At 46.0% G+C, this 17569-nt stretch overlaps 1 protein-coding gene and 1 long non-coding RNA gene across 5 annotated transcripts in view; both read left to right on the forward strand.

The window, feature by feature from the left end:
• Positions 1-16283, forward strand: part of LOC310837352 (uncharacterized protein) — a 93973-nt gene extending 77690 nt beyond the window's left edge. For 2 of the 4 annotated variants that reach the window (XM_083723801.1, XM_083723802.1), the window contains exons 2-3: positions 12453-12639; positions 14531-16283. In XM_083723801.1, coding sequence (XP_083579927.1) covers positions 12453-12639; positions 14531-16254 — 1911 coding nt within the window. In that variant the 3' untranslated portion in view covers positions 16255-16283. Of the gene's footprint in view, positions 1-12371; positions 12640-13915; positions 14161-14512 lie in introns of those variants that run through there. The other 2 variants (XM_083723804.1, XM_083723803.1) reach the window with 2 other exon arrangements.
• LOC310838313 overlaps positions 1-17569 on the forward strand; it is a 437762-nt gene that overhangs the window by 125499 nt on the left and 294694 nt on the right. The window lies entirely within an intron of this gene.

Consider the following 17569-nt stretch of genomic DNA (forward strand, 5'->3'; position numbering starts at 1 on the left):
AGGGGCACAGTATCCACCACAAAAATCACGGATCCACGGCTTCCTGGCCATACCGTGCCCCAAAAACGTGGTTTTGAAGCATGGATCCTCATGGACAGGGAACCCCAAATTCACCCTTTATTCAAATATATTGTACATAACCACAGATCTGACCACAAACATCATGGATTTACTGCTTCATGGCCCTGGTCAGATGCTACCCTGGATATATTGGCCAATTTTTAGGTGGGTGTGCTGGGATGGAGGAAATCTCTATCCATTAAAGATGGGCGCCCAATGGCTGGGCCAGAATGATTTCAGTTCGGTTTGCCAGCTCCCAGCTCTTCATGGGGCGCAATAGTCACCTGTAGCTGCCATCAGGAGTCCCTTTGTGATCCTGGATGCTTCTGTCTTTATGGAGGCATTGGTCACAAATGTAGCTAAACTGGAATTTTTGAATCTATGTCAGGTTAGGCAATCAGTACTGTACCTGTCCCTCACCTAGCCATGGTGATCCATGCAGTAGTCACCTGCAGACTAGACTACTTTAACTTGCTGTACACCTGAGCCGGGGAGTGCAGGGTATAAATGTGAGAGAGAGTGTGTGAGAGAGAGATATGCAGGGCTACCCTTGAGACTGCTCCAGAAACTCCATATGGTCTAAAATGCAGATGCATGAGTTCTTATTTGGACTTTGTGGAGAGCCCACATTCAGTTGGTTGTTCATCAGCTGGATTGGCTCCAGGTGGAGTATCGAATCAGGTTCAATGTTTTGGTGCTAATCTTTAAAGCCCTAAACAGTCTGTGACCTTTCTTATCTGTGGGAGTTATCTTCCAATACACCCCCATGAGTGTGACGCTCATCTAACAGCAACCTACTGGAGGTCCCTGGCCCAAAACATATCCAGCTGTCCTCAACCAGAGCCAGAGCCTTTTGGGTGGAACGCTTTGTCTAATGAGACCAGGGCTCAATGCAATCTATCTCAGTTCTCTTACTTGTCATGGTGAGTGGGCTTGCACATTCCTATGACCCTTGTGAGCGAAGCCATTGGGAATCCCGTACTCCCAGCAGGGTCACCCAAGGCGGTAAGGTCAAAGAAAATTAAATATGCTCAGAGTCCTGTAGTGATTTCATGCTCTTTATTGCAGCTTGTAAAGCAGTGACTGAATTTCCCCCAAAACCTCAGGCTTTTATATACATTATTTACACAATGAGTCCCATCTGACTGGCTGATTCTGCTTCCCTCCTAGAGCCTGATTGGTCTTTTCCTGCAAGCCAATCAGTTCTTGCATTCTAGGATCCTACTTGCCTATTGTTCTAGGATCCAAGCTTAGTACATAACAGGGAAGGAGCTAGACAAAGAATGATCTAAGAAGTCCTCAACGGCAGAACAGGCGGGTGATAACAAGCAGTGTGTCACAACAGCTCTGAAGGCAGATGAAGGCTGCAGCAGATAGGATCCACCAGTTCGTCGTGACTACTCATGCCATCAGAACAGAGCCCTACTGCGAAGGCTGTGCGTTGGTCAGCGTGCACTGATCTACACACATAAAACAAATTCACGCACAGGCGTCTTCCAAAAACCCAACCCAACCCCCCCAAACCCTCCCCCCATGACGATCACTAAATGGCTACAGGGGCAGGAATGTGAAGTCCCTAGTCATGAACCGACACATGGGCGGTCAGTCGTTCTGACTCAAGGAATGAGGCAGTTGAGCAGCTTAGCAGCTGTATCCATGACTGAGCAGCCCTTTTTAGGATCCACTATGCTCACCCCGAAAAGGGGAAGGGGCTGGAAACGGTGCCCTAAACATAGTATACCTCCCTTTTTCCCTGACTGGATTACCGCGCCCAGGTGGAATCTCTTTTCCCATAGTTTGAATCCATTATTCTGCATCCTAGTCTCTAGAACAGCAGAAAACAAGCTTGCTCCCTCTTCAACATGACATCCCTTCAAATATTTAAACATGGCTATCATGTCACTCCTTAATCTTCTCTTCTCTAGATTAAACAAATCCAGCTCCCTAAGTCTCTCCTCATAGGGCTTGGATTCCAGACCTTTTACATTTTGGTCACCCTCCTCTGGACATGCTCCAGTTTGACAATATCCTTCTTTAACTGTGGTGCCCAGAACTGGACACAGTATTTCAGGTGTGGTCTGACCAACCAGAATAGTGTGGTAGCATTCCTTCACTTGATCTAGACACTATACTCCTATTGATGAGCTGCCACATCACACTGTTAGCTGCCACATCACACTGTTGACTCATATTTAGCTTGTGGTCGACTAAGACTCCCAGATCCCTTTCACAGGTACTGTTGTCAAGCCAAGTGTCCCCCACCTGTGCATTTCATTTTTTCTATCCAGGTGTAGTACCTTACATTTTTCCTTATTGAACTCCATATTGTTGGTTTGGGCCCAGCTCTCTAGGCTATTCAGGTCATTTTGAATTCAGACCCTGTCCTCTGGTGTATTAGCAACTCCTCCCAGTTTGCAGTCATTTGCAAATTTGATTAGCACGCCCTCTATTCCATCATCCAAATCATTTATAAAAATATTGAATAGCACCAGGCCCAGGACAGAACCTTGTGGAACCCCAATAGTCATTTTTCCCCAGGATGAAGGTGAGCCACTGATGAGCACTCTTTGGGTTCAGCCCGTCAACCAATTACAAATCCACCTAACAGTAGCTTTGTCAAGCCCACATTTTACTAGTTTTATTTGCAATAATATCATGAGGGACCTTTTCAAAGGCCTTACTGAAGTCAAGGTAAGCTGGTACAAGGGAAAGCAGGATTGTAATTACCGTAAAAATTACTGATCACTTTGGATCAGCAGTCTCAACCTAACCCGCTATGTGGGGAGAGCCACGTGTTCCTTTGGAAGGCAAGTGGAATACAGTGTGATATACTGACAGCTGTTTTAAAAGATGTAACTGTAACTTAAAATCCAGTATCAGAAAAAAATAAAAATAGATGGTCCCTGTGTGGATAGTCATGTTTGCATGAAGGGGTTCTAAAATCAGTCCTGAAAGTAGACTGATTGAGAATGACACACACATAGCTTTTGCTCTGCCATTAACAAGGTGAGCTGAAACAAATTCTTGCCTCCCTTTGGGCTTAGCAATATTTCCTACAGCATTCTTGTTGAAGGGCATTGGAGAGTTAGGTGAGGGACACTTTTCTGTTTTTCCATCAAGCCCCCAGACAAGAATGCTACAGCATCAGCCCCAAACACTCAGTCTCATAACAAAAAATACTCAACGGGGTTAGGGCTGAGGGTAGGGGAAGTACAATCATAATCTTTCCAGTCCTCTAGAAGCTGACCCTTTTGGTCATTTTGGTCATGGAGCCAAATATCTGTTCCCAAGTTTAAAGATCTAAACAAGTAAAGAACAAGCTTGCCCTTTACATGCAAAAGCCCTGAAATTCAGCCCCTTGGGCCACAGATCATGGGGCTGGGAGGAGGGAGGTAAGGACTAGCACCTTCTCTGCCCTCCACCTCCAACAGCTACACCTGAAAGTTTCGTGATGGAGTTCTATTTGAGAAGCTGAATGTTTATAAAGGCACTTGGCCAATTTCTGCCACGGAAATTCTGAACAGAAACACTCTGCAGGTTCAGCCCCCAAAAGAAATTGCTCTATGGTCTCTGTGTTGGGAAATGGGAACAGATCTTGCTCATCACCAACCTTCCCTCCACAAATCAGTATCACTATGAGGCTGAACTGAACAGCTTGCTCCAGAGTTTTAAGAGATACGTTTCTGTGGTGTAGTGGTTAAGAGCGGTGGACTCTAATCTGGTGAGCTGGGTTCGCTTCCCCGCTCCTCCACATGCAGCTGCTGGGTGACCTTGGGCCAGTCACACTTCTCTCTGAACTCTCTCAGCCCCACCTACCACATAAGGTGTCTGTTGTGGGGGTGGAAGGGAAAGGAGATTTTTAGCCACTTTGAGACTCCTTCAAGTAGAGAAGAGCAGGATATAAAAACTAACTCCATAAATAAGAATTCTATGGAAAAGGACCATCCCTGCCATGATGATGAAAACTATATGTTTGGATTTTGCTGTATTATACCAACCTGTGGAATATGACAGTTCGCAGTTTCAAAATCTATTTGGCCACAGTGGATTGACAGTCTGGACACACGAAAACCTCTGGAAGATCTTTTGAATCAATGCCTATGCGAAAGCAGTGGTACCAGTCCTTGCAGTTTCCTTCACAGTAAATCATAGTTAGGTCACCACTGGGCCTCCTGCACCCTTCCTTCAAGAAACATAGTGACCAGCAGCCTTCAAACAAGGAAGGTAAAATATCTGAGCAATAGATTAGTGTATCCTTCCATCCCTCTGGGCATGATCGAGACACAGTAATGTAACTCTCGTTCAAGATTTGTCTCTTCTTGGGAGGAACAGCATCAATTTCCACTTGAAAATATTTGTCTTGTCCTTCAAAATAGGTTTTCCCACAGTACTGTATTATTTCTTTTGCAATCCAGGGTCTAATGGCAGCCATATCCTTTTGTATGAACTGTAATTGGGCAGCAGAAGCAATCAGATGGGCAATGGTACATGTGAAAGGACCGTAGTCACTGGAATTACCTTGCCTGGGTATATCAGTTGGTGCAAAAAATGACCAGCTGCAAAACTATAGGGATATTTTGAATCCATCTCATACAGACATGCTAAGAAGGATGTTATTGCATCAATCACAGAGTGATTCAATCCATGTTTGGAATCTAGATAGAGCATGGTCTTCTTTTTAAAAATTATTACTATCAGTATCCAGTGGACTTCTCTGTCATTTACTGGAATAATCAAAACATCTTTCCTTAGCACTCCAAATCTCAAACAGTTCTTCAGAACTTGCACTGGCAGTCTTTGACATATCTGCATGAAGTGGCAAGTACGGTAAGTGGGAAAATTGTTCCATCGTGACCTAGCTTTTTGGCCATGATCACCCTGGAGGCAAGAAAGGTATCTATTATGCAATCATTTATTCAGTTTGATCCTTTCTGTGTGTTTATGTCATAGTCATACACACAGATGTTGCTAACTGAACCCACAAGTCCCATGGTTTGTAGACTGAGTGTGGGGAAGGTACAGTTGTGCCATGGGGGAACTGATGTACAAATCAGTGATTTGTCCAAACACTTCTCACTTTGTGTTGAGAATATGGGGCTGCTATCAAAAGAATCAATATTGGTCACTGTTAAATCCTCTTTCCCACTTTTTGGAGTGGAGGTCATCTGAGGCTGAGTGCTTTCCAGGTGTCTCATAGTCAGTTGGTGATCTTAAGGAGTCAAACCCCTCAGCAGCCTGCACTGAATCAGATGCTGGAGCTACTGTTACCTTTTCCTGCAGTCTGGGGAACTTTCTTCCCGATCTACTCTTCTGTCTTTTATTTCACTTCAACTGTGTGAGCTGCAACTGGCAACGCTTCCCTGGTTCTGGTGGCATGCCGATAGATTTTGTGGCAGCTATAATATGGTAATATGGATGATGGGTATGCATGGCAGCCTGTATGGACACCGTGTGTGCGGCAGCCTCTATGGTCGCCAGGAGAGAGGCTGCCCGTATGGCCCATACGGTCGCTGTGAGAGGGGATGCCTGCACAGTTGCCGCAAGAGCGGCAGCCCACATGGACGCCGCACAAGCGGCAGCTAGTACAGCGACCGTACTGTCACTCTCCCCCCAGCATGGCACCCCGGGGCACCATCACCCCGCTGCCCCTTCGTATGCCCCTGCAGTCAATCAAATGTACTATGAACAATCTGAAGTCATGCTGGGCACAATTCACCACTAATCCTGTTCTTTTTCTAAAAACACGTGGTGGACTCCAGGAAAGCTGTCAGCAGGCACCATGATGCCCATGGGCACCACGTTGGAAACCCCCTATTTCTAAGTTTGCAGTGACAAAATCTGTTGGCAAGAAAACTTGCAGTTAAACCTCCATTTATAATTACCATCCCCGCAAAGCAACCAACTTTTGTCCCAAAACCATTTGTAGCTGAATTGACGCAAGACAGGTAATTGTTTTTCATGGTTACTTTGGTGGGCTCCATCTAGTTGGTTTGATAATTTACATTCACAGGTAAGATCATCACAATCTCTGCCTTGGATATTCTTGAGGTTTAGCAGCGTCAAAAATTTCCAGGTGCTGTTCTTCACAGTGAAGGAGCACTGCGCAGAGAGGAAAAACTGTGCAGCACCTCTCCAGCGAAGCAAAGTCTGGAGAGCAAGAGGGATCGGTGTGCACCAACCCCTCTCATTCTCCAGGCTTCAGGCGCCTATCCACAAGCCTTCGGAGTGCAGCGGGAACTTGCGCTGCGCTCCAAAGGCTTCAAGCGGCTATCCCTGAAGCCTGGAGAGCGAGAGGGGTCGGTGCGCACCGACCCCTCTCGCTCTCCAGGCTTCAGCGAAAGCAACGCGTAGCCTCTGGAGCGCGGAGGGAGCGCTCCCTTTGCGCTTCGGAGGCTTCGCGTTGCTATCGCTGAAGCCAAGGAGCCTGCATTCGCTCCATAGGACGCACACACATTTCCCCTTAATTTTTTGAGGGGGAAAAGTGTGTCCTATAGAGCGAAAAATACGGTAGTCATATATTCTCCTATCGGCTCTAATAATAATATTGCAGTGGTGACATTAACAGTGCATTTTTTGGATTTTTGTAGTGCAACTCATGATTTTTGTGGTGCAGGCTGTGACCCTGGCCATGATGTGTGATTTGACGGTGAGTTTAGGTTGGCCCACTGGAAAATGCATGAGGATCCATGCTTCGAAACCACGTTTTTGGGCCACGGTATGGCCAGGAACCCGTGGATCCGAATTTTTGGCGGTGCAGGCTGTGCCCCATGGCATGAAGTGTGATTTGACAGTGCTTTAGGGGTGGCCCAGTGCAAAAAGTGTGAGGATCCGTGCTTCAAAACCACGTTTTTGGTCCACGGCGTCGCCAGGAAGCCATGGATCCGTGATTTTTGTGGTGCAGGCTGTGCCCCTGGCCATGATGTGTGATTTGACGGTGAGTTTGGGTTGGTCCAATGCAAAAAGCGTGAGGATCCATGAGGATCCGTGCTTCAAAACCACGTTTTTGGGCCACGGAGTGGCCAGGAAGCCATGGATCCGTGATTTTATGGTGCCGGCTGTGCCCCTAGACATGATGTGTGATTTAACGGTGTGTTTTGGTTGGCCCAATTAGAAAAGTGTGAGGATCCATGAGATCCATGAGGATCCGTGCTTCAAAACCACGTTTTTGGGCTGTGGTATGACCAGGAAGCTGTGGATCCTAGTTTTGTGTGGTGCAGGCTGTGCCCCTGGACATGATGTTTGATCTGATGGTGACTTTGGGCTGATCTTGTGCAAAAATAATGAGGATCCATGAGGATCCGTGCTTCGGAACCACGTTTTTGGGCCATGGCGTTGCCAGATAACCATGGATCCGAGTTTTTTGTGGTGTAGGCTGTGCCCCTCGTTATGATATGTGATTTGATGGTGAGTTTTGGTTGGCCCAATGAAAAAATCGTTAGGATCCGTGAGGATCCGACCTTCAAAACCACGTTTTTGGGCCATGGCGTTGCCAGATAACCGTGGATCCTAGTCTTTTGTGGTGCAGGCTGTGCCCCTGGACATGATGTGTGATTTGACAGTGAGTTTGGGTTGGCCCAATGCAAAAAGCGTGAGGATCCATGTGGATCCGTGCTTCGAAACCACGTTTTCGGGCCATGGAGTGGCCAGGAAGCCGTGGATCCATGTTTTTTGTGGTGTAAGCTGTGCCCCTGGGAATGATGTGTGATTTGACGGTGACTTTGGGCTGATCTAGTGCAAAAAGTGTGAGGATCCATGAGGATCCGTGCTTCAGCACCACGTTTTTGGGTTGTGGTATGACCAGGAAGCCGTGGATCCTAGTTTTGTGTGGTGCAGGATGTGCCCCTGGACATGATATGTGATTTGACAGTGAGTTTGGGTTGGCCCAATGCAAAAAGCGTGAGGATCCACGAGGATCCGTGCTTCAAAACCACGTTTTTGGGCCACAGTATGGCCAGGAAGCCGTGGATCCATGATTTTTGTGGTGGATGCTGTGCCCCTGGACATGATATGTGATTTGACAGTGAGTTTGGGTTGGCCCAATGCAAAAAGCATAAGGATGCATGAGGTTCCGTGCTTCAAAACCACATTTTTGGGCAGTGGTATGACCAGGAAGCCGTGGAACCTAGTTTTGTGTGGTGCAAGCTGTGCCCCTGGAGATGATGTTTGATCTGATGGTGACTTTGGGCTGATCTTGTGCAAAAATAATGAGGATCCATGAGGATCCGTGCTTCGGAACCACGTTTTTGGGCCATGGCGTTGCCAGATAACCATGGATCCGAGTTTTTTGTGGTGTAGGCTGTGCCCCTCGTTAAGATATGTGATTTGATGGTGAGTTTTGGTTGGCCCAATGAAAAAATCGTTAGGATCCGTGAGGATCCGACCTTCAAAACCACGTTTTTGGGCCATGGCGTTGCCAGATAACCGTGGATCCTAGTCTTTTGTGGTGCAGGCTGTGCCCCTGGACATGATGTGTGATTTGACAGTGAGTTTGGGTTGGCCCAATGCAAAAAGCATAAGGATGCATGAGGATCCGTGCTTCAAAACTACATTTTTGGGCAGTGGTATGAGCAGGAAGCCGTGGATCCGAGTTTTGTGTGGTGTAAGCTGTGCCCCTGGAAATCATGTGTGATTTGACGGTGGCTTTGGGCTGATCTAGTGCAAAAAGTGTGAGGATCCATGAGGATCCGTGATTGAAAACCACGTTTTTGGGCCACGGTATGGCCAGGAAGCCGTGGATCCGTGATTTTTGTGGTGCAGGCTGTGCCCTCGGACATGATGTGTGATTTGACAGTGAGTTTGGGTTGGCCCAATGCAAAAATCGTGAGGATCCATGAGGATCCGTGCTTCAAAACCACGTTTTGGGGCCATGGAGTGGCCAGGAAGCCATGAATCCGTGATTTTTGTGGTGCAGGCTGTGCCCTCGGACATGATGTGCGATTTGACGGTGAGTTTGGGTTTGCCCAATGCAAAAAGCGTGAGGATCCACGAGGATCCGTTCTTGAAAACCACGTTTTTGGGCCACGGTATGGCCAGGAAGCCATGGACCCGTGATTTCTGTGGTGGATGCTGTGCCCCTGGACATGATGTGTAATTTGACAGTGAGTTTGGGCTGATCTAGTGCAAAAATCATTAGCATTCATGAGGATCTGTGTTTTTTAACCATGTTTTTGCGCCATTGCGGCACCACGAAACAGTGGATGCGTGATTTTTTTGGTTCCTCCTACAGACTAAGATGTGGTCTCACACAGAACACCCACAGTATGAGCAAGCAGTGCTCCAAAGTGCTTCTCTTGTGAACTTGCCATGTAAGTTGTTTACTCCTGACCAAAACTCCTGTTTCCCAAAAGGACTGGAGGGGAGGGGGTCTCCTCACCGCTTTTAACCCCCCCACTCCCACCGCATGGAAGGTGGAGGACGTGTTCATTCACAATCCCAGTGTTTACCATGTGTGTATCTGCAGTGAACCACGCACTGCAGCTCCTTCCCCTCTCACTGGGCAGCAGAGGAGGAAAGGGATGGGTTTGAAGGCTCTTCCTGCCTCTCTCCCCTGTGCAAAAAGAGCAAAGGGTGTTTGCAGGGCAGGAGGGCAGAGGAGGCGGCAGCGAGGGCAGAGGGAGCAGTGGGCGGATCCCCCGCCTCTCCCAGGGGGTCCAGATGCAAGCAAGGGGCTTCCTGTATGCGGATGATACCCAGCTCTACCTCTCTTTTAAATCAGAACCAGTGAAGGCGGTGAAGGTCCTGTGTGAGTGTCTGGAAGCGGTTGGAGGATGGATGGCGGCTAACAGATTGAGGTTGAATCCTTTTTTTTTATAATATTTATTAAATTTTTTGTTTAACAATAAAGATATATAAAAAAACATACCAAATTCAGATATCCTCATTTCATAAACATCCTTGGACTTCCTCACGCCTCTTGTTGCTACTCTCTAAACTCATAAGTTTTACCAGCAAATTATTAACTTAATTTAATTTATCTATTAAGATTTCCCAATATTCAAATCTCAAATTTAATCTTTTAAGTTTCTCTTGTCAAAGATTGATTATAAAGTACCATTTATCCATAATTTATCTTATTTTTCAATTACATTAACTTTTACACATATAAATTATTAATTTGTTGGAGCCCTGATGTTGCAGATCATACATTTTTCTTAACATTCATACAGTTTACAATGCTTTTGTAGATAGTCTTTAAACTTCTTCCAGTTCTCCTCCTCCAATTCTTCTCCCTGGTTTCGGATTCTGCCGGTCATCTCATCCAGCTCCATATAGTCCATCAGTTGCATCTGCCATTCTTCCAGTGTGGGCAAATCTTGAGTTTTCCAGCCCTTAGCAATGAGTATCCTTGCTGCTGTTGTGGCATACATAAAAAAAGTTGGATCCTTCTTTTGCACACTCTGGCCGACAATGCCCAGGAGGAAGGCCTCTGGTTTCTTAAGAAAGGTGTACTTAAATACCTTTTTCAGCTCGTTATATATCATTTCCCAGAAAGCCTTCACTTTAGGGCACGTCCACCAGAGGTGAAAGAATGTTCCTTCAGCCTCTTTACACTTCCAACATTTATTATCAGGCAAATGATATATCTTTGCAAGCTTGACTGGGGTCATGTACCACCTGTATATCATTTTCATAATGTTTTCTTTCAGGGTATTACATGCCGTAAATTTCATACCGGTGGTCCATAACTTTTCCCAGTCAGCAAACATGATGTTGTACCCTATGTCCTGTGCCCATTTCATCATAGCTGATTTGACCGTTTCATCCTGTGTATTCCATTTTAGCAGCAAATTATACATTCTTGAAAGTGTCTTGGAGCTGGGTTCTAACAGTTCTATTTCTAACTTTGATTTTTCCACCTGGAATCCTAATTTTTTATCTAACTTAAAGACTTCTTTAATCTGAGCATAATGTAACCAATTTCGCACTTTCCCTTTTAGTTTCTCCATACTCTGCAGTCTCCAGTTGTCACCGTCTTTTTCTATTATTTCCCAATATTTCGGCCATTTGGCCTCCATATTGAGTCTTTTCGGGGCCTTAGCCTCCATTGGTGATAGCCACCTTGGGGTTTTGTTTTCCAATAAGTCCTTATATTTTGACCAGACATTAAACACTGCTTTTCTGACAACATGGTTCTTGAAAGCCTTATGTATTTTAACCTTGTCATACCACAGATATGCATGCCAACCAAACGCATTATTAAATCCTTCCAAATCTAAAACGTCAGTGTTTTCAAGATTGAGGTTGAATCCTGACAAGACAGAAGTACTGTTTTGGGGGGACAGGAGTCGGGCAGGTGTGGAGGATTCCCTGGTCCTGAATGAGGTAACTGTGCCCCTCAAGGACCAGGTGCGCAGCCTGGGAGTCATTTTGGACTCACAGCTGTCCATGGAGGCACAGGTCAAATCTGTATCCAGGGCAGCTGTTTACCAGCTCCATCTGGTACGTAGGCTGAGACCCTATCTGCCTGCAGACTGTCTCGCCAGAGTGGTACATGCTCTGGTTATCTCCCGCTTGGACTACTGCAATGCGCTCTACGTGGGGCTACCTTTGAAGGTGACCCGGAAACTACAACTAATCCAGAATGCGGCAGCTAGACTGGTGACTGGGAGCGGCCGCCAAGACCATATAACACCGGTCTTGAAAGACCTACATTGGCTCCCAGTACGTTTCCGAGCACAATTCAAAATGTTGGTGCTGACCTTTAAAGCCCTAAACGGCCTCAGTCCAGTATATCTGAAGGAGCGTCTCCTCCCCCATCGTTCTGCCCAGACACTGAGGTCCAGCTCCGAGGGCCTTCTGGCGGTTCCCTCACTGCGAGAGGCCAAGTTACAGGGAACCAGGCAGAGGGCCTTCTCGGTAGTGGCGCCCGCCCTGTGGAATGCCCTCTCATCAGATGTCAAAGCGATAAACATCTACCTGACATTCAGAAGACATCTGAAGGCAGCCCTGTTCAGGGAAGTTTTTAATATGTGACATTTCAGTGTATCTTTTATCTTTGTTGGAAGCCACCCAGAGTGGCTGGGGAAACCCAACCAGATGGGCGGGGTACAAATAATAAATTATTATTATTATTATTATTATTATTATTATTATTATTATTATTATTCCTTCTTCTCCATGCAAGGGCCACCCATGTATTCAGAGCAGTCCTTTGCAGATTAACTCTTAAGTTCTATGGGGTCTACTCTCAGGCCACTAATATGCACACCATGCCAGCCTTAGGAAGGAAGGCGGGACAGGCAGGTGAAAGGAATTGCCAAAAGTGTTTGAAAATGGGTGGAGGCTCTTGGGTGCCCAGTTGGGGCTTCCTCAGGGGCAGCGGAATGTCTTGGGCAGGAGAATCCCTGCAGGGGCTCTCAGACTCCCTTGACATCTTCTTCCCTCCCTCCCAGGAAGCTGCAACTTGCTCTGGCTTCTGCGCTCCTCAGGAAGCTGAACCTGCAAACCTAGCTGAGACTGAACCTGCAACCCTGGCCAGGATGGAAGGAGGAAGATGGATGGGTGACCTGGTCAGGCTGTCTCCCGCATCCCTCCCCACAACCTCTGAGCATTCCCTCCCAGGACCCTTGGAGAAATCTGGTGAGTTCCAGGGGAGAGGAGATGGGGACAGGGATAGATGGTGGAGGGAGAAAGAGGAAAAGATGGAGAGGAGACAAATGGAAGGAAGTTCCTGACAGGAAGAAGGAAGGGGTGAGGCCTTCTCCAAAGCAGCTCTTTGTTTCTTGAATCCTTTTTCTAAAGTAGTGGGGGCAGATTTTCTTCCTCCAGGCTTTGAAATGTTAGGTGTTATTTCCACGGCAGGAATAATTGATGATAATGATGTTGCACACCAATCCTGAACAATGGGTGAAGGGGAATGGAAATGCTTCCCATAATTATTTATAATTAATGTATTTAAATTGTTTCTATTACTCTTATTTTTTATAGACAGGGTCAGAATGATACATTCCACCAGCATCAAAACACAATAGATGCATGCACCTCCCCAGTTTGGTGGGCTTAAGGGACAAAGGACCCGTTATCATGATTCACAATTCCTGTGGCTGGAGGCTCTACACTTAGGATTGTGCATATAAAGTCCAAGAGTGTCTGGTATTATAAGCAAGTTGTGTAAATTTTAGAGACTGGGGTTGTTTGTGAGAGGGAGGGAGTGGGATAATAATTTATAGCGCCCCTGTGTAATGGCTTGGTTCTCCCGCACAGACGTGAGACAACTCCAGTAGTAATTATCTCAGGTTTATTGCTCAAACTCATAAATCACTGTGGAGCTCAGTCTTCAGCCTGTTCATCCCAGCTTGCAGTTGCCGAGTCCTCCAGCAAAGAAGCCCCCACTTTCACTTTCTTTTCCCCTCTTCTCGCAGATTCTCTCGAGCCTACGATTTTTTGGACAGGCTATTTCGGGGGCTCTGTGTCAGAGCTCAAACTGGAGATAACAGTCTGTGCCCCCCCCCCGCCGGCACCCCCTCTTCCTGCTCTTTGTTCTTTGCTCCTGCTGCAGCTTGGCTGCTCCTCCCCTGCTTCACATTCCAACCGAATCACATCTCTTGCGTTCTCAGGCTCTGTCAGCGGAGGCACGAGAGGCTTGAGATTCACGGAATAACACCCTGTAATTTTGTCCGTCCCTAAGCTTCCATGGAGATACTGTGGTACAACCTTGGTGCAAATTTCAAAATAAGTACACGAAGCCAACAAAGAGACTCAGAAGTTTATAGTGGCACCAGCTTTCCTGGTCAAGAGTCCACTTTGTCAGACTGCAGCCCACAAAAGCTTAGGCCATAATATATTTATCTGCCTTTAAGGGCTGCAAAAGATGAATAAACAGAAGCGTAGTTCATCTATGGAATCTATCCTACAGGAGAGAGTGACGGCCAGCAACATGGATAGCTTGAAAAAAAGGATAAGACTGACGTCTCTGCTCTGCCCTCACGGTCCTAGGCAATAACGCTTCTTAATACTAGTTTCTGGAAAGCACAGGAAGGCAGAGAAGACTTTTGTGCTCCAATCCTGCTTGCTGGTTTCCCACAGGCATCTGGTTGGCCTCTGTGAGAAGAGGATGCTGGACTAGGTGGGCCTTTGCCTGATCCAGCAGGCTCTTCTTAGGTTCCAATATATTGCAATATTTTTACAGTTACATGTAGCACTTAAGTTTTATTTATTTCACAAGGGAAATACTGTTACTTGAGCCTGAGATCATTTCTTCACTTCAGAAAGAGAAATAGAGATGTGTCTAATAAGCCAGTTCCACCATAGATCTGTATTATAAAACGATGGTGCTTTATTAAGTGTGAATGGAGTGATCATGTGTTGCTCTGGCCACTATCTCATCAGCTTTCGTAAAATTTGGAACCTCGAGAGGATATTGGAGAATGAAGGTGTTAAACAATGAGAGAAGGTACAGATTGGGATTGACATGTGTTCAGTTCCCTTTTTGTCTTTCTTGAAAGTCTAACAGGATTCTCTTTCCTCCCAGACTCCCAAACAGGTGAGGAAGATGAAAGTCAGAATTCTATGAAGCCACATGTGAATTTATGGGGGGAAACAAAGAAATTGAGGATACAACAAAAAAGTCACAAAGGAGAGAAACTATTTGAATGTACGGCATGTGGAAAGAGCTTCAGTGAAAGTGGAAAACTTAGAATACACCAACGAACTCACACAGGGGAGAAACCATTTATATGTGTTGAATGTGGAAAGAGCTTCAGTACAAGTGGATCACTTAGAAGACACCAACGAACTCACACAGGGGAGAAACCATTTCAATGTATTGAATGTGGAAAGAGCTTCAGTACAAGTGGATCACTTAGAGTACACCAACGAACTCACACAGGGGAGAAACCATTTAAATGCATTGAATGTGAAAAGAGCTTCAATGAAAGTCAAACACTTAGAAGACACCAACGAACTCACACAGGGGAGAAACCATTTAAATGTGTTGAATGTGGAAAGAGCTTCAGTACAAGTGGGAAACATAGAATACACCAACGAACTCACACAGGGGAGAAACCATTTGAATGTATTGAATGTGGAAAGAGCTTCAGTACAACTGGGAAACTTAGAATACACCAACGAACTCACACAGGGGAGAAACCATTTAAATGCATTGAATGTGAAAAGAGCTTCAATGAAAGTCAAACACTTAGAGTACACCAACGAATTCATACAGGGGAGAAACCATTTAGATGCATTGAATGTGGAAAGAGTTTTAGCATAAGCAGAGCACTTAGAATACACCAACAAACTCACATGGGGGAGAAACCATTTAGATGTATTGAATGTGGAAAGAGCTTCACTCGAAATGATACACTTAGAATACACCAACAAACTCATACAGGGGAGAAACCATTTATATGTGTTGAATGTGGAAAGAGCTTCAGTACAAGTGGGAAACTTAGAATACACCAACAAACTCACACAGGGGAAAAACCATTTAAATGTATTGAATGTGGAAAGAGCTTCAGTACAAGTGGGAAACTTAGAATACACCAACAAACTCACACAGGGGAAAAACCATTTAAATGTATTGAATGTGGAAAGAGCTTCAGTGATAGTGGATCACTTAGAAGACACCAACAAACTCACACAGGGGAGAAACCGTTTCAATGTATTGAATGTGGAAAGAGCTGCCGTGAAAATGGAGCACTTAGACTACACCAACGAACTCACACAGGGGAGAAACCATTTAGATGTATTGAATGTGGAAAGAGTTTTAGCATAAGTGGAGCACTTAGAATACACCAACGAACTCACACAGGGGAAAAACCATTTAAATGTATTGAATGTGGAAAGAGCTTCAGTGATAGTGGATCACTTAGAAGACACCAACGAACTCACACAGGGGAGAAACCATTTCAATGTATTGAATGTGGAAAGAGCTTCAATACAAGTGGATCACTTAGAATACACCAACGAACTCATACAGGGGAGAAACCATTAAAATGTGTGGATTGTGGAAAGAGCTTCAGTCAAAGTGGAACACTTAGAATACACCAACAAACTCACACAGGGGAAAAACCATTTAAATGTATTGAATGTGGAAAGAGCTTCAGTGATAGTGGATCACTTAGAAGACACCAACGAACTCACACAGGGGAGAAACCATTTCAATGTATTGAATGTGGAAAGAGCTACAGTCACTATGGAGCATTTAGAAGACATCAACGAACTCACACAGGGGGAAAATCACAGATACTTTAATAAACCGTATAGGTGTTCTTTACCTTTCCTTCTATGCTTCCTTGCAATACTGATAAAATCAAACCACCCCAATGCTTTCAGCCCCAGAAGAGGAGCTCCCCTTGGTGTCAGGGGAGGGGTCCAAGGGAGCATCTGAAGCCCTGCCATTCCTTCTGTCCCTGGCCCCTTCCCCTCCTCTCTCTGCCATCCCAGGGCCACTCTTGACTCCACAGCAGGAGACTGGATCTGTCTGTGATAGTGAGATGTCCTGGCCGGTTGAAGGACCACTTCCTGTTTTCTGCAGCTCCATCCTGCCTTCTCATGCAAGGTGGAGTCATGAAGCAGGTGAAGGCTGAGCACACCTAAGGGTGGCGCAGCGGGTGGGTGGGATTCTGCTTAACCTTTTCTCTGCTCCTTTTCTGGATCCCCACACGAAAAGGGGCAGTGTGAGGGCGCAATCAGTGTTATGGAGCTGCACTGAAAATCATTGCTTTGTGACCGTAAGAGGCCCTTCTCAAAAAAACAAGCATCAAGAGAATTTAAGCTATAGAATTTAAACTCCAAATATTTAGCCGAATTTTTGTTGGGGGGTACCCATGCTTCGAGTTCAGTAAGGGTCTAATCATCTCATATTTCTGCTGCTTTGATATTCACAAGTCCCATCTTCCCATCTCCTTGTTGTTATCGTTTTTCTTCTTAATAACATCCAAGTTGTTTCCACAGGCGAGTTGAAGCAAGCATTATTTATTTTTCTGTGTGAACTTTTGTAATGCTCTCCTGTAATTCTTCTCACGCTGATCCAAAAGTCCTGTTCAAGCGGCTGGTGCCATTTTCGTCAGTTCCAATGAAATACAGTATAAGCGTCTGCTCCTTAATTTTCCCAGACCAGTTGCACCATAACCAGTCTTTCCAGGGGAGTTTTTGTCCATTCAGATATACAATCCAAACATGATAGCAAAACAGTGGCTCGCCTCCCGCTTTGACTGAAGAAGCTTCCGGGAGATCCAGAACTCACTTGAGGGCTTTCCGTCCGGTGCCCCCACCCCCTACTTCTTTTGAACTTGGGGTGATTTATGGGCAACCGCGGGCGAGGCAGCATCTTCCCATCCCTTGGGAAGAAAACGGGAGGCTGATATACTCCCATAATCAGCCCCTAAATTACCTCGTGTGAGCCGGAGAGATGGTATTGTCGGCCATCTTCCAAGGCGCCCCGAGCGGCACCTGTGGCCAGCATGAATAAGCCGTTTCTTGCGAACCAGAGCAGCGCACAGAAACGCCGTTTGCCTTCCCGTGCTTTCGAACTGCTAGGTTGGCAGGAGCAGGGACCAAGCAAGGG

The sequence above is a fragment of the Podarcis gaigeae genome (assembly GCF_964106915.1).
Source record: "Podarcis gaigeae genome assembly, chromosome: 2".
Lineage (NCBI taxonomy): Eukaryota > Metazoa > Chordata > Lepidosauria > Squamata > Lacertidae > Podarcis > Podarcis gaigeae.